At 30.5% G+C, this 21,829-nt stretch overlaps 1 protein-coding gene across 1 annotated transcript in view; it reads right to left on the bottom strand.

Annotated features, from left to right (window-relative positions):
* Positions 1-21,829, bottom strand: part of LOC102802972 (uncharacterized) — a 74,109-nt gene that overhangs the window by 17,402 nt on the left and 34,878 nt on the right. The window contains exons 24-31 of the mRNA XM_085493756.1: positions 21,045-21,293; positions 20,077-20,268; positions 19,372-19,583; positions 16,276-17,589; positions 2,782-3,031; positions 1,848-2,003; positions 1,410-1,559; positions 256-417 (exon numbers count right to left, since the gene is read on the bottom strand). Coding sequence (XP_085349882.1) covers positions 256-417; positions 1,410-1,559; positions 1,848-2,003; positions 2,782-3,031; positions 16,276-17,589; positions 19,372-19,583; positions 20,077-20,268; positions 21,045-21,293 — 2,685 coding nt within the window. The remainder of the gene's footprint in view (positions 1-255; positions 418-1,409; positions 1,560-1,847; positions 2,004-2,781; positions 3,032-16,275; positions 17,590-19,371; positions 19,584-20,076; positions 20,269-21,044; positions 21,294-21,829) is intronic.

Genomic DNA, 21,829 nt, shown 5'->3' with positions numbered 1-21,829 from the left:
AACAAAACATAACAGTATTATAATTCAGCCATGTTTGTGAAAATAAATGTTACATGTACATGTTGCTCAGCAAATAAAATGAAATGAATCTAAAAGACTAATATTCGTTTTGAACAAAGCACCATTTGTTGCACCTGGTTCTTGTTCAACTATCGAATCTATTTCATACCAGACAGACATATGTTGACAATATAATAAAAACTGATCTTTTTGGTAAATAAATGTCAATGAATGAATAAGTAAAATCAAACTGACCAACACAGTCATCTGGACTATCAGAGCCACGGTCTACTGTTGTTTCATGATCTTCACATCTTTTACATCTCCTGGACCCAATCTCATCTTGATAGAAACCACGAGGACACTTGAAACATGGCTGTCTTCCGGTTGGAGATCGGTAACCAACTGGACAGTACTCTATTAGATAACAATAGATATGGATTAATCATGTGATCAATTATAATATACACAGTAAACATGTGATAGCAACGCATTTATAACATGTGACCGTCATCATCCAATCACAACAAAGTTTACGTGTGACTGCTATCATCCAATTATAAGTCAGTTATATGTGATCGCTATTATCTAATAACTCACTTTACATGTGACTGTTATAATCCAATCATAACAAAGTTTACATGTGACTTATATAATCCAATCATAACAAAGTTTACATGTGACTGCTATAATCCAATCACAACAAAGTTTACATGTGTCTGCTATAATCCAATCACAACAAAGTTTACATGTGACAGCTATCATCCAATCAGAACACAGTTTACATGTGACTGCAATAATTTAATAACTCACTTTACATGTGACTGGTATAATCCAATCATAACAAAGTTTACATGTTACTGCTATCATCCAATCATAAGTCAGTTTACATGTGATTGCTATTATCCAATTATAAGTCAGTTTACATGTGACTGCAATAATTTAATCATGACTCACTTTACATGTGACTGATATAATCCAATCATAACAAAGTTTACATGTGTCTGATATAATCCAATCACAATAAAGTTTACATGTGACTGCTATCATCCAATCAGAACACAGTTTACATGTGACTGCAATAATTTAATAACTTACTTTACATGTGACTGATATAATCCAATCAAAATAAGTTTACATGTGACTGCTATATTATTCACATTCCTCAAATAGTATCGTACTACAATGTACATGTACGGTATAAATGTTCCTCATAGAATTGTATAACTTGGATTGTATAAATTGTATAAAAATAGTACAGCAAAATACATCTATATTTATAATGTCTTATTTTTACCACAAGAAAATTTTTTACAATGGATGACGACAACAACGAGGACAGACTTTTTCCTTTCATATATCTTGCCTTTCATTTACGATGATACAGACAAGGTAAAAATCCAACACACCTGTACATTCTCCAGAGCTTCTAGAACTGTAAGATCCTTCTTCACATGGCAGGCATTCAGTATTACCATAACCGGGTGCATAATAATTAGCAGGACAGCTGTTACACGGACTGAGACCAGAATCAGAGTAGCGACCAGGACGACACAATGCTGTAATTTTAAAATTAAAAATTATTATAGCTGTTTTCTGCTTTACTGCAAACTGTTAATTACTTGTCTTACAAATGTTACGAACTAGGACTAAAAGCACTACCAATTTTTAATATGAAAATAATGACTTTGCATGTTCTAAAAACAATAAACCCTACAATGACTGCCTGATCATTAATCAGACAAAATGGATAGACAATTGAGGTTCATAATTCTAACAAGCCTGCACATTGACTTTTGCAATATCAAACCACTTATAGCAGCAATGGTGTGCATTTATTTACTCACGTATGCAATACTCAAAATATTTAACTCCTTCATGTCTGGTTGAATGATTTTCGGGACACCATTTACATTCAGTCTGACCATATTCGTCTTGATAACTACCGATTGGACAATCAACACATGTTCCATTTACTTCATAACTACCAGGTGTACACAACACTGAAATCAAACAAAATAATTCTCTTCAGTAATAAATATTCCTCAAAATAAATTGTTAAAATACATGTGTATACTGTAAACACAATTATAAATGGATGGATACTGAGTAACTACGGTTAACTACTGATATACCTTGTCGGTTAGTGAAGTTTAATACATTTGCAAATTAACCAAAGACGAACTGTAATTTATTTGGCATGGCAATTTATGAACACCTTTGCCTAATGCTCACCAGTAGGAGGTTTGAAGGGTGAACCCTTGCCCAATTTTTTAGTGTATATTTTTATTGTGTAATCTTTCCATTAGTAGTTATGTTAACGCATGTATTTTATTTCTTTGTGGCTGACTAGTTTTGATAAATTTTCTTACTTTTAATCTGGTGTGTAGAGTCTTTACAATCACGGTTATAATAAAAATGAATGTAAACTGCTTTTAATTCCACAAGAAACAAATGTCCTTGAGTCATAAACACAGAATTTTAGGCAGTATTTCATGCAACAAAATATTCCACACAATACCACTGAATCATCAAATCAAGAAAATTGCTAGCATAACAAAAATTAAATGTCGCATTTTGACGACGTGGTCAACTAGTACTGGTAATAGATTATAAGTATAATATTGATTCAGAATTGAAATTCAGAACAACCATTGTGAAAGGTAGCCGCCACCCCGCTATCATAACACATTGTTTTCATGGTCTGCTCTGCAGAAAGAACACAGGTACAAGGTAAATACGGTAGATTATGGGATAGCGATAAATATGTAAAGCACATACAACAGTAGCAGTCCTTCTGGGTGTAGCCTGGTGGACAACTGCAGTATCTATCATGTTCTTCAATGGGAGTTTCCTGGATAAGATCAGGACAATTGTCATAGTCTTCAGACTCCTCCGGAATCACCAGGTCAAGGTTTTCCAATCCTACGATAGTATCGGCTATATGGTTACGGCATTGTCTGATATCATCACAGCCAATCTCTGATCGGTTTGTAACCACAACCAAGCGAATCTCTAGTGTTATTTCAAGCTGAAGGAAAATAATTAACTGTAATTAATATCATTCCATTGTACCGTTGATATGCATAAACATGTACAATTAATGTCATTCCATTGTACACTTGATATGCATAAACATGTACAATTAATATCATTCCATTGTACACTTGATATGCATAAACATGTACAATTAATATCATTCCATTGTACCCTTGATATGCATAAACATGTACAATTAATATCATTCCATTGTACCGTTGATATGCATAAACATGTACAATTAATATCATTCCATTGTACACTTGATATGCATAAACATGTACAATTAATATCATTCCATTGTACCGTTGATATGCATAAACATGTACAATTAATATCATTCCATTGTACCCTTGATATGCATAAACATGTACATTCAATATCATTCCATTGTACAATTGATATGCATAAACATGTACAATTAATATCATTCCATTGTACCGTTGATATGCATAAACATGTACAATTAATATCATTCCATTGTACCGTTGATATGCATAAACATGTACAATTAATATCATTCCATTGTACCGTTGATATGCATAAACATGTACAATTAATATCATTCCATTGTACACTTGATATGCATAAACATGTACATTCAATATCATTCCATTGTACAATTGATATGCATAAACATGTACAATTAATATCATTCCATTGTACACTTGACATGCATAAACATGTACATTCAATATCATTCCATTGTACAATTGATATGCATAAACATGTACAATTAATATCATTCCATTGTACCGTTGATATGCATAAACATGTACAATTAATGTCATTCCATTGTACACTTGATATGCATAAACATGTACAATTAATATCATTCCATTGTACACTTGATATGCATAAACATGTACAATTAATATCATTCCATTGTACACTTGATATGCATAAACATGTACAATTAATATCATTCCATTGTACACTTGATATGCATAAACATGTACAATTAATATCATTCCATTGTACCCTTGATATGCATAAACATGTACATTCAATATCATTCCATTGTACCCTTGATATGCATAAACATGTACATTCAATATCATTCCATTGTACCCTTGATATGCATAAACATGTACATTCAATATCATTCCATTGTACAATTGATATGCATAAACATGTACAATTAATATCATTCCATTGTACCGTTGATATGCATAAACATGTACAATTAATGTCATTCCATTGTACACTTGATATGCATAAACATGTACAATTAATATCATTCCATTGTACACTTGATATGCATAAACATGTACAATTAATATCATTCCATTGTACCCTTGATATGCATAAACATGTACAATTAATATCATTCCATTGTACACTTGATATGAATAAACATGTACAATTAATATCATTCCATTGTACCCTTGATATGCATAAACATGTACAATTAATATCATTCCATTGTACCCTTGATATGCATAAACATGTACATTCAATATCATTCCATTGTACCGTTGATATGCATAAACATGTACAATTAATATCATTCCATTGTACACTTGATATGCATAAACATGTACAATTAATATCATTCCATTGTACCGTTGATATGCATAAACATGTACAATTAATATCATTCCATTGTACACTTGATATGCATAAACATGTACAATTAATATCATTCCATTGTACCCTTGATATGCATAAACATGTACATTCAATATCATTCCATTGTACCCTTGATATGCATAAACATGTACAATTAATATCATTCCATTGTACACTTGATATGCATAAACATGTACAATTAATATCATTCCATTGTACCCTTGATATGCATAAACATGTACATTCAATATCATTCCATTGTACCCTTGATATGCATAAACATGTACATTCAATATCATTCCATTGTACAATTGATATGCATAAACATGTACAATTAATATCATTCCATTGTACCGTTGATATGCATAAACATGTACAATTAATGTCATTCCATTGTACACTTGATATGCATAAACATGTACAATTAATATCATTCCATTGTACACTTGATATGCATAAACATGTACAATTAATATCATTCCATTGTACCCTTGATATGCATAAACATGTACATTCAATATCATTCCATTGTACAATTGATATGCATAAACATGTACAATTAATATCATTCCATTGTACCGTTGATATGCATAAACATGTACAATTAATATCATTCCATTGTACCGTTGATATGCATAAACATGTACAATTAATATCATTCCATTGTACCGTTGATATGCATAAACATGTACAATTAATATCATTCCATTGTACACTTGATATGCATAAACATGTACATTCAATATCATTCCATTGTACAATTGATATGCATAAACATGTACAATTAATATCATTCCATTGTACACTTGACATGCATAAACATGTACATTCAATATCATTCCATTGTACAATTGATATGCATAAACATGTACAATTAATATCATTCCATTGTACCGTTGATATGCATAAACATGTACAATTAATGTCATTCCATTGTACACTTGATATGCATAAACATGTACAATTAATATCATTCCATTGTACACTTGATATGCATAAACATGTACAATTAATATCATTCCATTGTACACTTGATATGCATAAACATGTACAATTAATATCATTCCATTGTACACTTGATATGCATAAACATGTACAATTAATATCATTCCATTGTACCCTTGATATGCATAAACATGTACATTCAATATCATTCCATTGTACCCTTGATATGCATAAACATGTACATTCAATATCATTCTATTGTACCCTTGATATGCATAAACATGTACATTCAATATCATTCCATTGTACAATTGATATGCATAAACATGTACAATTAATATCATTCCATTGTACCGTTGATATGCATAAACATGTACAATTAATGTCATTCCATTGTACACTTGATATGCATAAACATGTACAATTAATATCATTCCATTGTACACTTGATATGCATAAACATGTACAATTAATATCATTCCATTGTACCCTTGATATGCATAAACATGTACAATTAATATCATTCCATTGTACACTTGATATGAATAAACATGTACAATTAATATCATTCCATTGTACCCTTGATATGCATAAACATGTACAATTAATATCATTCCATTGTACCCTTGATATGCATAAACATGTACATTCAATATCATTCCATTGTACCGTTGATATGCATAAACATGTACAATTAATATCATTCCATTGTACACTTGATATGCATAAACATGTACAATTAATATCATTCCATTGTACCGTTGATATGCATAAACATGTACAATTAATATCATTCCATTGTACACTTGATATGCATAAACATGTACAATTAATATCATTCCATTGTACCCTTGATATGCATAAACATGTACATTCAATATCATTCCATTGTACCCTTGATATGCATAAACATGTACAATTAATATCATTCCATTGTACACTTGATATGCATAAACATGTACAATTAATATCATTCCATTGTACCCTTGATATGCATAAACATGTACATTCAATATCATTCCATTGTACCCTTGATATGCATAAACATGTACATTCAATATCATTCCATTGTACAATTGATATGCATAAACATGTACAATTAATATCATTCCATTGTACCGTTGATATGCATAAACATGTACAATTAATGTCATTCCATTGTACACTTGATATGCATAAACATGTACAATTAATATCATTCCATTGTACACTTGATATGCATAAACATGTACAATTAATATCATTCCATTGTACCCTTGATATGCATAAACATGTACATTCAATATCATTCCATTGTACACTTGATATGCATAAAGATGTACAATTAATATCATTCCATTGTACCTTTGATATGCATAAACATGTACATTCAATATCATTCCATTGTACCCTTGATATGCATAAACATGTACATTCAATATCATTCCATTGTACACTTGATATGCATAAAGATGTACAATTAATATCATTCCATTGTACCTTTGATATGCATAAACATGTACAATTAATATCATTCCATTGTACCCTTGATATGCATAAACATGTACATTCAATATCATTCCATTGTACACTTGATATGCATAAAGATGTACAATTAATATCATTCCATTGTACAATTGATATGCATAAACATGTACAATTAATATCATTCCATTGTACCCTTGATATGCATAAACATGTATAATTAATATCATTCCATTGTACACTTGATATGCATAAACATGTACATTCAATATCATTCCATTGTACCCTTGATATGCATAAACATGTACATTCAATATCATTCCATTGTACAATTGATATGCATAAACATGTACAATTAATATCATTCCATTGTACAATTGATATGCATAAACATGTACATTCAATATCATTCCATTGTACACTTGATATGCATAAACATGTATAATTAATATCATTCCATTGTACCCTTGATATGCATAAACATGTACATTCAATATCATTCCATTGTACACTTGATATGCATAAAGATGTACAATTAATATCATTCCATTGTACCTTTGATATGCATAAACATGTACATTCAATATCATTCCATTGTACCCTTGATATGCATAAACATGTACATTCAATATCATTCCATTGTACACTTGATATGCATAAAGATGTACAATTAATATCATTCCATTGTACCTTTGATATGCATAAACATGTACAATTAATATCATTCCATTGTACCCTTGATATGCATAAACATGTACATTCAATATCATTCCATTGTACACTTGATATGCATAAAGATGTACAATTAATATCATTCCATTGTACCTTTGATATGCATAAAGATGTACAATTAATATCATTCCATTGTACCTTTGATATGCATAAACATGTACAATTAATATCATTCCATTGTACACTTGATATGCATAAACATGTACATTCAATATCATTCCATTGTACCCTTGATATGCATAAACATGTACATTCAATATCATTCCATTGTACAATTGATATGCATAAACATGTACAATTAATATCATTCCATTGTACAATTGATATGCATAAACATGTACAATTAATATCATTCCATTGTACCGTTGATATGCATAAACATGTACAATTAATGTCATTCCATTGTACACTTGATATGCATAAACATGTACAATTAATATCATTCCATTGTACACTTGACATGCATAAACATGTACAATTAATATCATTCCATTGTATACTTGACATGCATAAACATGTACAATTAATATCATTCCATTGTACCGTTGATATGCATAAACATGTACAATTAATATCATTCCATTGTACAATTGATATGCATAAACATGTACATTCAATATCATTCCATTGTACCGTTGATATGCATAAACATGTACAATTAATGTCATTCCATTGTACACTTGATATGCATAAACATGTACAATTAATATCATTCCATTGTAAAATTGATATGCATAAACATGTACAATTAATATCATTCCATTGTACCGTTGATATGCATAAACATGTACAATTAATATCATTCCATTGTACACTTGATATGCATAAACATGTACAATTAATATCATTCCATTGTACAATTGATATGCATAAACATGTACAATTAATATCATTCCATTGTACCCTTGATATGCATAAACATGTACAATTAATATCATTCCATTGTACAATTGATATGCATAAACATGTACAATTAATATCATTCCATTGTACCGTTGATATGCATAAACATGTACAATTAATATCATTCCATTGTACAATTGATATGCATAAACATGTACAATTAATATCATTCCATTGTACACTTGATATGCATAAACATGTACAATTAATATCATTCCATTGTACAATTGATATGCATAAACATGTACAATTAATATCATTCCATTGTACCTTTGATATGCATAAACATGTACAATTAATATCATTCCATTGTACCCTTGAAATGCATAAATATGTACAATTAATATCATTCCATTGTACCGTTGATATGCATAAACATGTACAATTAATATCATTCCATTGTACCGTTGATATGCATAAACATGTACAATTAATGTCATTCCATTGTACACTTGATATGCATAAACATGTACAATTAATATCATTCCATTGTACCCTTGATATGAATAAACATGTACAATTAATATCATTCCATTGTACACTTGATATGCATAAACATGTACAATTAATATCATTCCATTGTACCCTTGATATGCATAAACATGTACAATTAATATCATTCCATTGTACCGTTGATATGCATAAACATGTACAATTAATATCATTCCATTGTACACTTGATATGCATAAACATGTACAATTAATATCATTCCATTGTACCCTTGATATGCATAAACATGTACAATTAATATCATTCCATTGTACCCTTGATATGCATAAACATGTACATTCAATATCATTCCATTGTACAATTGATATGCATAAACATGTACAATTAATATCATTCCATTGTACACTTGATATGCATAAACATGTACAATTAATATCATTCCATTGTACAATTGATATGCATAAACATGTACAATTAATATCATTCCATTGTACAATTGATATGCATAAACATGTACAATTAATATCATTCCATTGTACCGTTGATATGCATAAACATGTACAATTAATATCATTCCATTGTACACTTGATATGCATAAAAATGAACAATTAATATCATTCCATTGTACAATTGATATGCATAAACATGTATAATTAATATCATTCCATTGTACACTTGATATGCATAAACATGTACAATTAATATCATTCCATTGTATACTTGACATGCATAAACATGTACAATTAATATCATTCCATTGTATACTTGACATGCATAAACATGTACAATTAATATCATTCCATTGTACAATTGATATGCATAAACATGTACAATTAATATCATTCCATTGTATACTTGATATGCATAAAGATGTACAATTAATATTCCATTGTACAATTGATATGCATAAACATGTACAATTAATATCATTCCATTGTATACTTGATATGCATAAAGATGTACAATTAATATTCCATTGTACAATTGATATGCATAAACATATACAATTAATATCATTCCATTGTACACTTGATATGCATAAACATGTACAATTAATATCATTTCATTGTACACTTGATATGCATAAACATGTACAATTAATATCATTCCATTGTACCCTTGATATGCATAAACATGTATAATTAATATCATTCCATTGTACAATTGATATGCATAAACATGTACAATTACCGGTAATATCATTCCATTGTACCCTTGATATGCATAAACATGTACAATTAATATCATTCCATTGTACCCTTGATATGCATAAACATGTACATTCAATATCATTCCATTGTACAATTGATATGCATAAACATGTACAATTAATATCATTCCATTGTACCCTTGATATGCATAAACATGTACAATTAATATCATTTCATTGTACACTTGATATGCATAAACATGTACAATTAATATCATTCCATTGTATACTTGATATGCATAAACATGTATAATTAATATCATTCCATTGTACAATTGATATGCATAAACATGTACAATTAATATCATTCCATTGTATACTTGATATGCATAAACATGTATAATTAATATCATTCCATTGTACAATTGATATGCATAAACATGTACAATTAATATCATTCCATTGTATACTTGATATGCATAAACATGTATAATTAATATCATTCCATTGTACAATTGATATGCATAAACATGTACAATTAATATCATTCCATTGTACAATTGATATGCATAAACATGTACAATTAATATCATTCCATTGTACCCTTGATATGCATAAACATGTACAATTAATATCATTCCATTGTACAATTGATATGCATAAACATGTACAATTAATATCATTCCATTGTACACTTAATATGCATAAACATGTACAATTAATATCATTCCATTGTACACTTGATATGCATAAACATGTACAATTAATATCATTCCATTGTACCCTTGATATGCATAAACATGTACAATTAATATCATTCCATTGTACACTTGATATGCATAAACATGTACAATTAATATCATTCCATTGTACAATTGATATGCATAAACATGTACAATTAATATCATTCCATTGTACCCTTGATATGCATAAACATGTACAATTAATATCATTCCATTGTACAATTGATATGCATAAACATGTACAATTAATATCATTCCATTGTATACTTGATATGCATAAACATGTACAATTAATATCATTCCATTGTACCCTTGATATGCATAAACATGTACAATTAATATCATTCCATTGTACACTTAATATGCATAAACATGTACAATTAATATCATTCCATTGTACACTTGATATGCATAAACATGTACAATTAATATCATTCCATTGTACACTTAATATGCATAAACATGTACAATTAATATCATTCCATTGTACACTTAATATGCATAAACATGTACAATTAATATCATTCCATTGTACCCTTGATATGCATAAACATGTACAATTAATATCATTCCATTGTACCCTTAATATGCATAAACATGTACAATTAATATCATTCCATTGTACACTTAATATGCATAAACATGTACAATTAATATCATTCCATTGTACCCTTGATATGCATAAACATGTACAATTAATATCATTCCATTGTACCCTTGATATGCATAAACATGTACAATTAATATCATTCCATTGTACAATTGATATGCATAAACATGTACAATTAATATCATTCCATTGTACACTTGATATGCATAAACATGTACAATTAATATCATTCCATTGTACCTTTGATATGCATAAACATGTACAATCAATATCATTTCATTGTACCCTTGATATGCATAAACATGTACAATTAATATCATTCCATTGTACCCTTGATATGCATAAACATGTACAATTAATATCATTCCATTGTACCCTTGATATGCATAAACATGTACAATTAATATCATTCCATTGTATTGATATGCATAAACATGTACAATTAATATCATTCCATTGTACCCTTGATATGCATAAACATGTACAATTAATATCATTCCATTGTACCTTTGATATGCATAAACATGTACAATCAATATCATTTCATTGTACACTTGATATGCATAAACATGTACAATTAATATCATTCCATTGTATACTTGACATGCATAAACATGTACAATTAATATCATTCCATTGTATACTTGACATGCATAAACATGTACAATTAATATCATTCCATTGTATACTTGACATGCATAAACATGTACAATTAATATCATTCCATTGTACACTTAATATGCATAAACATGTACAATTAATATCATTCCATTGTACACTTAATATGCATAAACATGTACAATTACCGGTAATATCATTCCATTGTACACTTGATATGCATAAACATGTACAATTAATATCATTCCATTGTACCGTTGATATGCATAAACATGTACAATTAATATCATTCCATTGTACCGTTGATATGCATAAACATGTACAATTAATATCATTCCATTGTACCGTTGATATGCATAAACATGTACAATTAATATCATTCCATTGTACAATTGATATGCATAAACATGTATAATTAATATCATTTCATTGTACACTTGATATGCATAAACATGTACAATTAATATCATTCCATTGTACCCTTGATATGCATAAACATGTACAATTAATATCATTCCATTGTACCGTTGATATGCATAAACATGTACAATTAATATCATTCCATTGTACAATTGATATGCATAAACATGTACAATTAATATCATTCCATTGTACACTTAATATGCATAAACATGTACAATTAATATCATTCCATTGTACAATTGATATGCATAAACATGTATAATTAATATCATTCCATTGTACACTTGATATGCATAAACATGTACAATTAATATCATTCCATTGTACCGTTGATATGCATAAACATGTACAATTAATATCATTCCATTGTACACTTGATATGCATAAACATGTACAATTAATATCATTCCATTGTACCGTTGATATGCATAAACATGTACAATTAATATCATTCCATTGTACAATTGATATGCATAAACATGTACAATTAATATCATTCCATTGTACACTTAATATGCATAAACATGTACAATTAATATCATTCCATTGTACAATTGATATGCATAAACATGTATAATTAATATCATTCCATTGTACACTTGATATGCATAAACATGTACAATTAATATCATTCCATTGTACCGTTGATATGCATAAACATGTACAATTAATATCATTCCATTGTACAATTGATATGCATAAACATGTACAATTAATATCATTCCATTGTACAATTGATATGCATAAACATGTATAATTAATATCATTCCATTGTACACTTGATATGCATAAACATGTACAATTAATATCATTCCATTGTACAATTGATATGCATAAACATGTACAATTAATATCATTCCATTGTACAATTGATATGCATAAACATGTATAATTAATATCATTCCATTGTACACTTGATATGCATAAACATGTACAATTAATATCATTCCATTGTACCGTTGATATGCATAAACATGTACAATTAATATCATTCCATTGTACCGTTGATATGCATAAACATGTACAATTAATATCATTCCATTGTACCGTTGATATGCATAAACATGTACAATTAATATCATTCCATTGTACAATTGATATGCATAAACATGTATAATTAATATCATTTCATTGTACACTTGATATGCATAAACATGTACAATTAATATCATTCCATTGTACCCTTGATATGCATAAACATGTACAATTAATATCATTCCATTGTACCGTTGATATGCATAAACATGTACAATTAATATCATTCCATTGTACAATTGATATGCATAAACATGTACAATTAATATCATTCCATTGTACACTTAATATGCATAAACATGTACAATTAATATCATTCCATTGTACAATTGATATGCATAAACATGTATAATTAATATCATTCCATTGTACACTTGATATGCATAAACATGTACAATTAATATCATTCCATTGTACCGTTGATATGCATAAACATGTACAATTAATATCATTCCATTGTACACTTGATATGCATAAACATGTACAATTAATATCATTCCATTGTACCGTTGATATGCATAAACATGTACAATTAATATCATTCCATTGTACAATTGATATGCATAAACATGTACAATTAATATCATTCCATTGTACACTTAATATGCATAAACATGTACAATTAATATCATTCCATTGTACAATTGATATGCATAAACATGTATAATTAATATCATTCCATTGTACACTTGATATGCATAAACATGTACAATTAATATCATTCCATTGTACCGTTGATATGCATAAACATGTACAATTAATATCATTCCATTGTACAATTGATATGCATAAACATGTACAATTAATATCATTCCATTGTACAATTGATATGCATAAACATGTATAATTAATATCATTCCATTGTACACTTGATATGCATAAACATGTACAATTAATATCATTCCATTGTACAATTGATATGCATAAACATGTACAATTAATATCATTCCATTGTACAATTGATATGCATAAACATGTATAATTAATATCATTCCATTGTACACTTGATATGCATAAACATGTACAATTAATATCATTCCATTGTACCGTTGATATGCATAAACATGTACAATTAATATCATTCCATTGTACCGTTGATATGCATAAACATGTACAATTAATATCATTCCATTGTACCGTTGATATGCATAAACATGTACAATTAATATCATTCCATTGTACAATTGATATGCATAAACATGTATAATTAATATCATTTCATTGTACACTTGATATGCATAAACATGTACAATTAATATCATTCCATTGTACACTTGATATGCATAAACATGTATAATTAATATCATTTCATTGTACACTTGATATGCATAAACATGTACAATTAATATCATTCCATTGTACACTTGATATGCATAAACATGTATAATTAATATCATTTCATTGTACACTTGATATGCATAAACATGTACATTCAATATCATTCCATTGTACACTTGATATGCATAAACATGTACAATTAATATCATTCCATTGTACACTTGATATGCATAAACATGTACAATTAATATCATTCCATTGTACCCTTGATATGCATAAACATGTACATTCAATATCATTCCATTGTACAATTGATATGCATAAACATGTACAATTAATATTATTCCATTGTACACTTGATATGCATAAACATGTACAATTAATATCATTCCATTGTATACTTGATATGCAAGAATATGTACAATTAATGTCATTCCATTGTACACTTGACATGCAAGAATATGTACAATTATTGCTAGACTTGCATACAGTCTCTTGTTTATTTTTTTCAATAATAATAATTATTATGGAACATTTCATTGCTCCTAGGATAGTTATTTTGAGCATGTTCCGAAACTGCAACGTATGAGCAAATTTTAGGTTGAACAGATACTGTAGAATACTTTATTTTCGCTTGGAATTAATTTGCGCTATTTTCGCTGAAGGGATGATTCAGTGAAAATAAAATCCAGCAAATATACCGTTGTTCCTATATTTTACATTCAACTGGTCAAAAATCAGTGAAAATAAAATCCATGCAAAACACCCAGAAAAAGTATTTTACAGTACTGTATTAAATTATTTAGCCAGTAAGTGTCATGTATAACAAGCATAAATTGTAAATGCCGTTACTACTGGATCTAGTTCATGGCTGAATACTTTCAAATTAATAAGTCGTACCAGAGGTATATTACTTGGGGTTTGCAACGCGCATAGTACTGTATGGTGACATCATGCCAAGATCCCATTCAAGTCTCATCTTGTAGATAGCGAGACTGATGCTACGATCTTCTGACATAACATGGGTGGTTTGTAATAAAACAATAAAATATGTATTACCACATTCATAGTGAAAAAATGTAATACATCGAAAATGTATACAAAATATAGTTATCGTAATCCGTCATGTCGTGAGCAGCTATTTTGATCCATCTGGACATCCCAGTATCCTAGTTACCTCAGGCATGCGCATTCGCATTTTTTTTGAGTTGGAACGCTTATGCGAGAGCGGGATCTTGGTATCATGTCACCGTAGTTGCAAACCCCAAGTAATGTACCTCTGGTCGTACTTAGATTTGTATATTAACCTACAGTGATTGGTACTTCTTCTTGACTCTCTTGACTCTCTGACTCACTGCATACACATTCTTCATCACTAGCAGTACTAGATCTTCTTCTTCCATTTCCACTACCACAACTACAGCTGTTAGAATTACTTCGAGAGTTGGAATTTGTGTTGCTACTGCCGCTGCCACTTCTCCGACTTTGACTACCGCTGTCACTCAAACAAACATTTTGATCAATTTGCTGAAAACACCAGTTATCACAGTCATCATCATCACTTTCAGTTGACCCTCTGGATGATGACTTTTTCCTACTTCTCCCACCACTTGCACAATCACATTCATATAGATATAGGCACCAATCATCACAGTCAGCACTTCCAGAAGTTGATGAAGAACCAGAACGACACCCACAAAGATCTAACATACTGCTGTCGCATTCCTCTCGGCTATTGCTGCGACTTGGACTGCGACTTTGACTGCCGCTGCCACTCCTCCGACTTTGACTACCGCTGTCACTCAAACAAACATTTTGATCAATTTGCTGAAAACACCAGTTATCACAGTCATCATCATCACTTTCAGTTGACCCTCTCGATGAGGACTTTTTCCTACTCCTCCCACCACTTGCACAATCACATTCATATAGATATAGGCACCAATCATCACAGTCAGCACTTCCAGAAGTTGATGAAGAACCAGAACGACACCCACAAAGATCTAACATACTGCTGTCGCATTCCTCTCGGCTATTGCTGCGACTTGGACTGCGACTTTGACTGCCGCTGCCACTCCTCCGACTTTGACTGCCGCTGTCACTCAAACAAACATTTTGATCAATTTGCTGAAAACACCAGTTATCACAGTCATCATCATCACTTTCAGTTGACCCTCTCGATGAGGACTTTTTCCTACTCCTCCCACCACTTGCACAATCACATTCATATAGATATAGGCACCAATCATCACAGTCAGCACTTCCAGAAGTTGATGAGGAACCAGAACGACACCCACAAAGATCTAACATACTGCTGTCGCATTCCTCTCCGCTATTGCTGCGACTTGGACTGCCACTTTCACTGCTACTTCGACTACCACTATTCCTTCTTGCACAACGAGAGCCACTTCTTCCACCACTCTCTCGAGACGTGCTACTACTCCCAGAGTCTTCACAGTGAGGATTACCCACACCGTTACACCCATTATTACCACTGTTACCAGGGTTTCCTGATTCACTGCCTGATCCACTTTTTTTTTTCCTATGACCACTTGCAGAGCTACTTCCACGAGAATGACTGCTACTTTTAGAGCTGCTACTTCCAGAGCTGCTACTTCCATGATCCTATAATAAGCATAATAATAATTAAGGTTAACAATTTAATTTATTCAGGCACTATAAGTAAAAGAACTCCCATGTGCAGAAGAGGTATTGGAGACATGAAATACAGAATATTTTGATCATAGATTTAACTTTGTCATTTATATTTACAAGTAAACACATGCACATGATTCACAGACACAAACAGACAGACATACACACAGATGCACTAACCACAAAGACTCCCATTTTGTGCTTCGCACTCGGGAGTCAATCATTCTACAAAGTGGATTCAAATATTAAAGCAACTTTGAAAATAAAAAAAACTTCATCACTACACATTTACAGATTAAACACATGAGTAGTTCGTGTGATACAAGGAATTCAACAACCACATTGATATACAAGTAGTGTGCATAGCCATATAGCTTATCGCCCTTTCAACACATACAAGATTTAGCAGGTTATAAAGTGTTGGTAAAAAATCAAACCAAATCTAATCAAAATCTATCAGGTACAAACAGTTGTTCTTGTCAGAAGAATTTTCCAAGGATTTGAATGAAAATTTCCATACTGCTTCAGACAAGTTCTTAGAAGGCTTTGAGTGAAAGTTTTCATAAATTTCAGAAACTTTAATTAGGGTTACTAGGAGACTTTAGATGGGTTTTCAGAAGACTTTAGATGGGTTTTCAGAAGACTTCAGATGGGTTTTCAGAAGACTTTAGATGGGTTTTCAGAAGACTTCAGATGGGTTTTCAGAAGACTTCAGATGGGTTTTCAAATGACTTTAGATGGGTTTTCAGAAGACTTCAGATGGGTTTTCAGAAGACTTCAGATTGGTTTTCAGAAGACTTCAGATGGGTTTTCAGAAGACTTCAGATGGGTTTTCAGAAGACTTCAGATGGGTTTTCAGAAGACTTCAGATGGGTTTTCAGAAGACTTCCAAAGTAAGGCTTTAGATAATGATTTTAAAAAGTTTCATATGATGTTTTTCAGAATGCTTCAAAAAAGTTTTAAAAATGGTTTAGAGAAATTTTCATAAGGTTTCAGATGAGAAAGAAGAGAGTTTTCAGGTGACAATTTATCAGTGTTCGTCGGAAGGCTTCATAAGAAAGTTTTCAAAGGGTTTGAGATAAGTTTTTTAAAAAGCTTCATGTGGATTTGCAAATCATAGTTTCCATGGAGATGACATAGATGTCAATGTATTAAACTTTACTCCCAGACTCTGAAGAGCAGTCAGTCTTTTCAACACTAATCCACAGGAATGGAGCAGTCCATTATCTATTTGCGTTGGAAAACTAAAAACTATTTTGTTTCCAATGGCAGGCTTTGCCAATGTGCTGCACATGTATACTGCTGTCTCTTATCTCATGTGCATAGCTAGTTGTGGTCATGATTTTTTTTCAGCTCTAAAAATCAAGAGTGATGATTGGTGCCAGTAACTCTATGAATATGATTGTGTCATTTGACAGTGATTTACAGATTTTTTTGAATGGATATATCATTCAAAACATTAGAACGATTAGTAATTAATCAAGACATTTGTAAATACTGTCGGACTCTCTAGAGGAGGGGGTTGTAATCATAATACTATCAATAATTAGATTTAAACGCTAGTACAGCGTGATCGAGAGGGGCATTCAATACTAACAAAAATAAAGGTAAAAGTCCTTTGTTAATTTAGACCAAAATGAGCATAATTTTCATATGCTTACATGTTTCCATCAAAATTTGATCACAATCTTGAAATCTTAACCATCATCTTTAGAAATGTTCAGTCCAAAGTCACATAAATTGTTTACTCACAATATCCACTCCTATTGGCCTTATCATAACTCGATATCGTATTTCGGCATTGGCGTTCAATTCATCACTACAATCATTCAATAGAAGTGGTGCAAGTTCATTCATTTTATCTTCAATCATATCTTCATATACATCAAAGCAGTCTCCATACATTTGGCATTCAGCTGTGTAGTTAGCTTTCACAATCAAAGAACAGTCTGGCACTTCATTCTCTGTCGAAAAGAAACAGGAAATAAATTAAGATAAATTCAAACTACAGCCAAACCTATGTTAACAGCCACCTGTAAAGTGGGCACATGTCTATAACCGCCACAATTGAACAGTCCCAACCAGACTTACAATGTAAAAGGCTCCTGTCCAAAATGGGTTGATTGAACTGCCTAGTGTTTTCCCCAGAAAAATATAATAATTTTAGTAGTGATTAGTGAATGAGCCTACCACTCAGTTTCACGAGGCTATGTGTCAGTCAATATGATTACCATTATTCCTTTGTGATAATATTGAAAACTGAAGAAAAAATATCCATCTTTATTCGGCATAGTTTCTCACTTTTAAACTTCAGTCAGTGTTTTACATTGTCATCAAAAAAGTTGTACAACTGTTTTATTAAATGTTTTAGAATCATTCGTACATATAATACAATTAGCAATATACAAGAACATTACAGTTCAAACCACAAAACAAAAAACAACTTTATGTACTTACGTGAGATTCCGGGTACTCTATTGTTTGGTACCCAACCTAATTCAGTTGAACAAGCATAGTATATCGGGGGTAGTGACTGTGTGAAGTCATATCCATCAGGAGATGCTACATTACAAGTCAGACCAAAATATGACTGACAAGTCTTAATGCCTCCTTCATCAATTAGCAAGGACCATTCAGGACATCCTTTCACTGTGAAGATACAATAAAAAAAATATAATAATAACATGAAATTGGAAAATTAATAAAATCAATTTTAATTTTTTTTTTTTAACTCTTTCCCCACCAACATGGATTGTTGTTATATTTCACAAAGTACATGTCAGTCTGATCTTATCTATTTTCCAGAAAACACAAAGTACAAATAGAAATAGATATTATCATATTTGTTCTACAATAACCATACCTCCCCCACTGCAATTGTTGTATATTGAATCATTAAAATCTTATTTATTTTGACAATAAAAAAATCTACGTAATTTACCATGCAAATACAGTAAATTCATAAATTTGATAAATTATATGAATAGATATTATATATACCATACTCGTCCAACTTAGAGCCCAGGGTACTCAGATCACAAAATCATATTTTTTGGGAGGTGGGCACTTAGCCGAGCACCCACTCAAAAAATAGTATCAGTATAGTATCAGAATAGTAGGTGGAATTTGATGGAAATAAAATTGTGAAATTATTTGCATCGTCAGTTGACAAAACAGAACAGAACAGATCCCAAAAATGCATGCACGTTTTATCACAATATTATTTACATACCATCATAATTTAAGGTGTAAATTAATATGGTCTGTGGGAAATGGCTGTAGTCATGGGAGCTGAGTCGTCGAACAAGTATGATAACAACATAAATAAATAACAATTTAGGAGAACAACATTGATATCGATAAACAAATAATTTTCCTTTAAGTTATTTTATAATAATTTTATGTATGATAAAATAATTACTTACAAATGACATAGATATCAAAGGCACATTCTCCGACATTACCAGCAGCGTCATAGCCACGAACCAAGACCGTTGCATAAGTGAACGTTAATACTGTAATATTATCTCCAGATGAAAATACAATATCAACAACGCCAACATTATCAGTAGCATCAACAGTCAAATTATAATCTGCAAAAACCACCTCAAAATATTCTTCACTTGTTTCAATCACCAGCGTATCTGGACACGTCAATTTAGGGGGCTCAACATCTGTCAAAAATAACAATAGCATGATAATGTTATGAGAAAAAAAAGTACAATAATCAATAAATTGATTCACTGTAATTGTATATTGACTCATGCAAATTTTAACTCATGGAAGGTGAGATATCGTCACTGTCAGTATAATAGATAAGGTATATCATGGAAGGTGTGATATTGTCACTGTCAGTATAATAGATAAGGTATATCATGGAAGGTGTGATATCATCACTACCAGTATAATAGATAAGGTATATCATGGAAGGTGTGATATTGTCACTGTCAGTATAATAGATAAGGTATATCATGGAAGGTGTGATATCATCACTACCAGTATAATAGATAAGGTATATCATGGAAGGTGAGATATCATCACTACCAGTATAATAGATAAGGTATATCATGGAAGGTGTGATATTGTCACTGTCAGTATAATAGATAAGGTATATCATGGAAGGTGAGATATCGTCACTGTCAGTATAATAGATAAGGTATATCATGGAAGGTGTGATATTGTCACTGTCAGTATAATAGATAAGGTATAT

Source organism: Saccoglossus kowalevskii, chromosome 19 (assembly GCF_978046115.1).
Source record: "Saccoglossus kowalevskii chromosome 19, keSacKowa6.1, whole genome shotgun sequence".
Taxonomy (NCBI): domain Eukaryota; kingdom Metazoa; phylum Hemichordata; class Enteropneusta; family Harrimaniidae; genus Saccoglossus; species Saccoglossus kowalevskii.
This window is presented reverse-complemented; position numbering and strand designations above follow the sequence as displayed.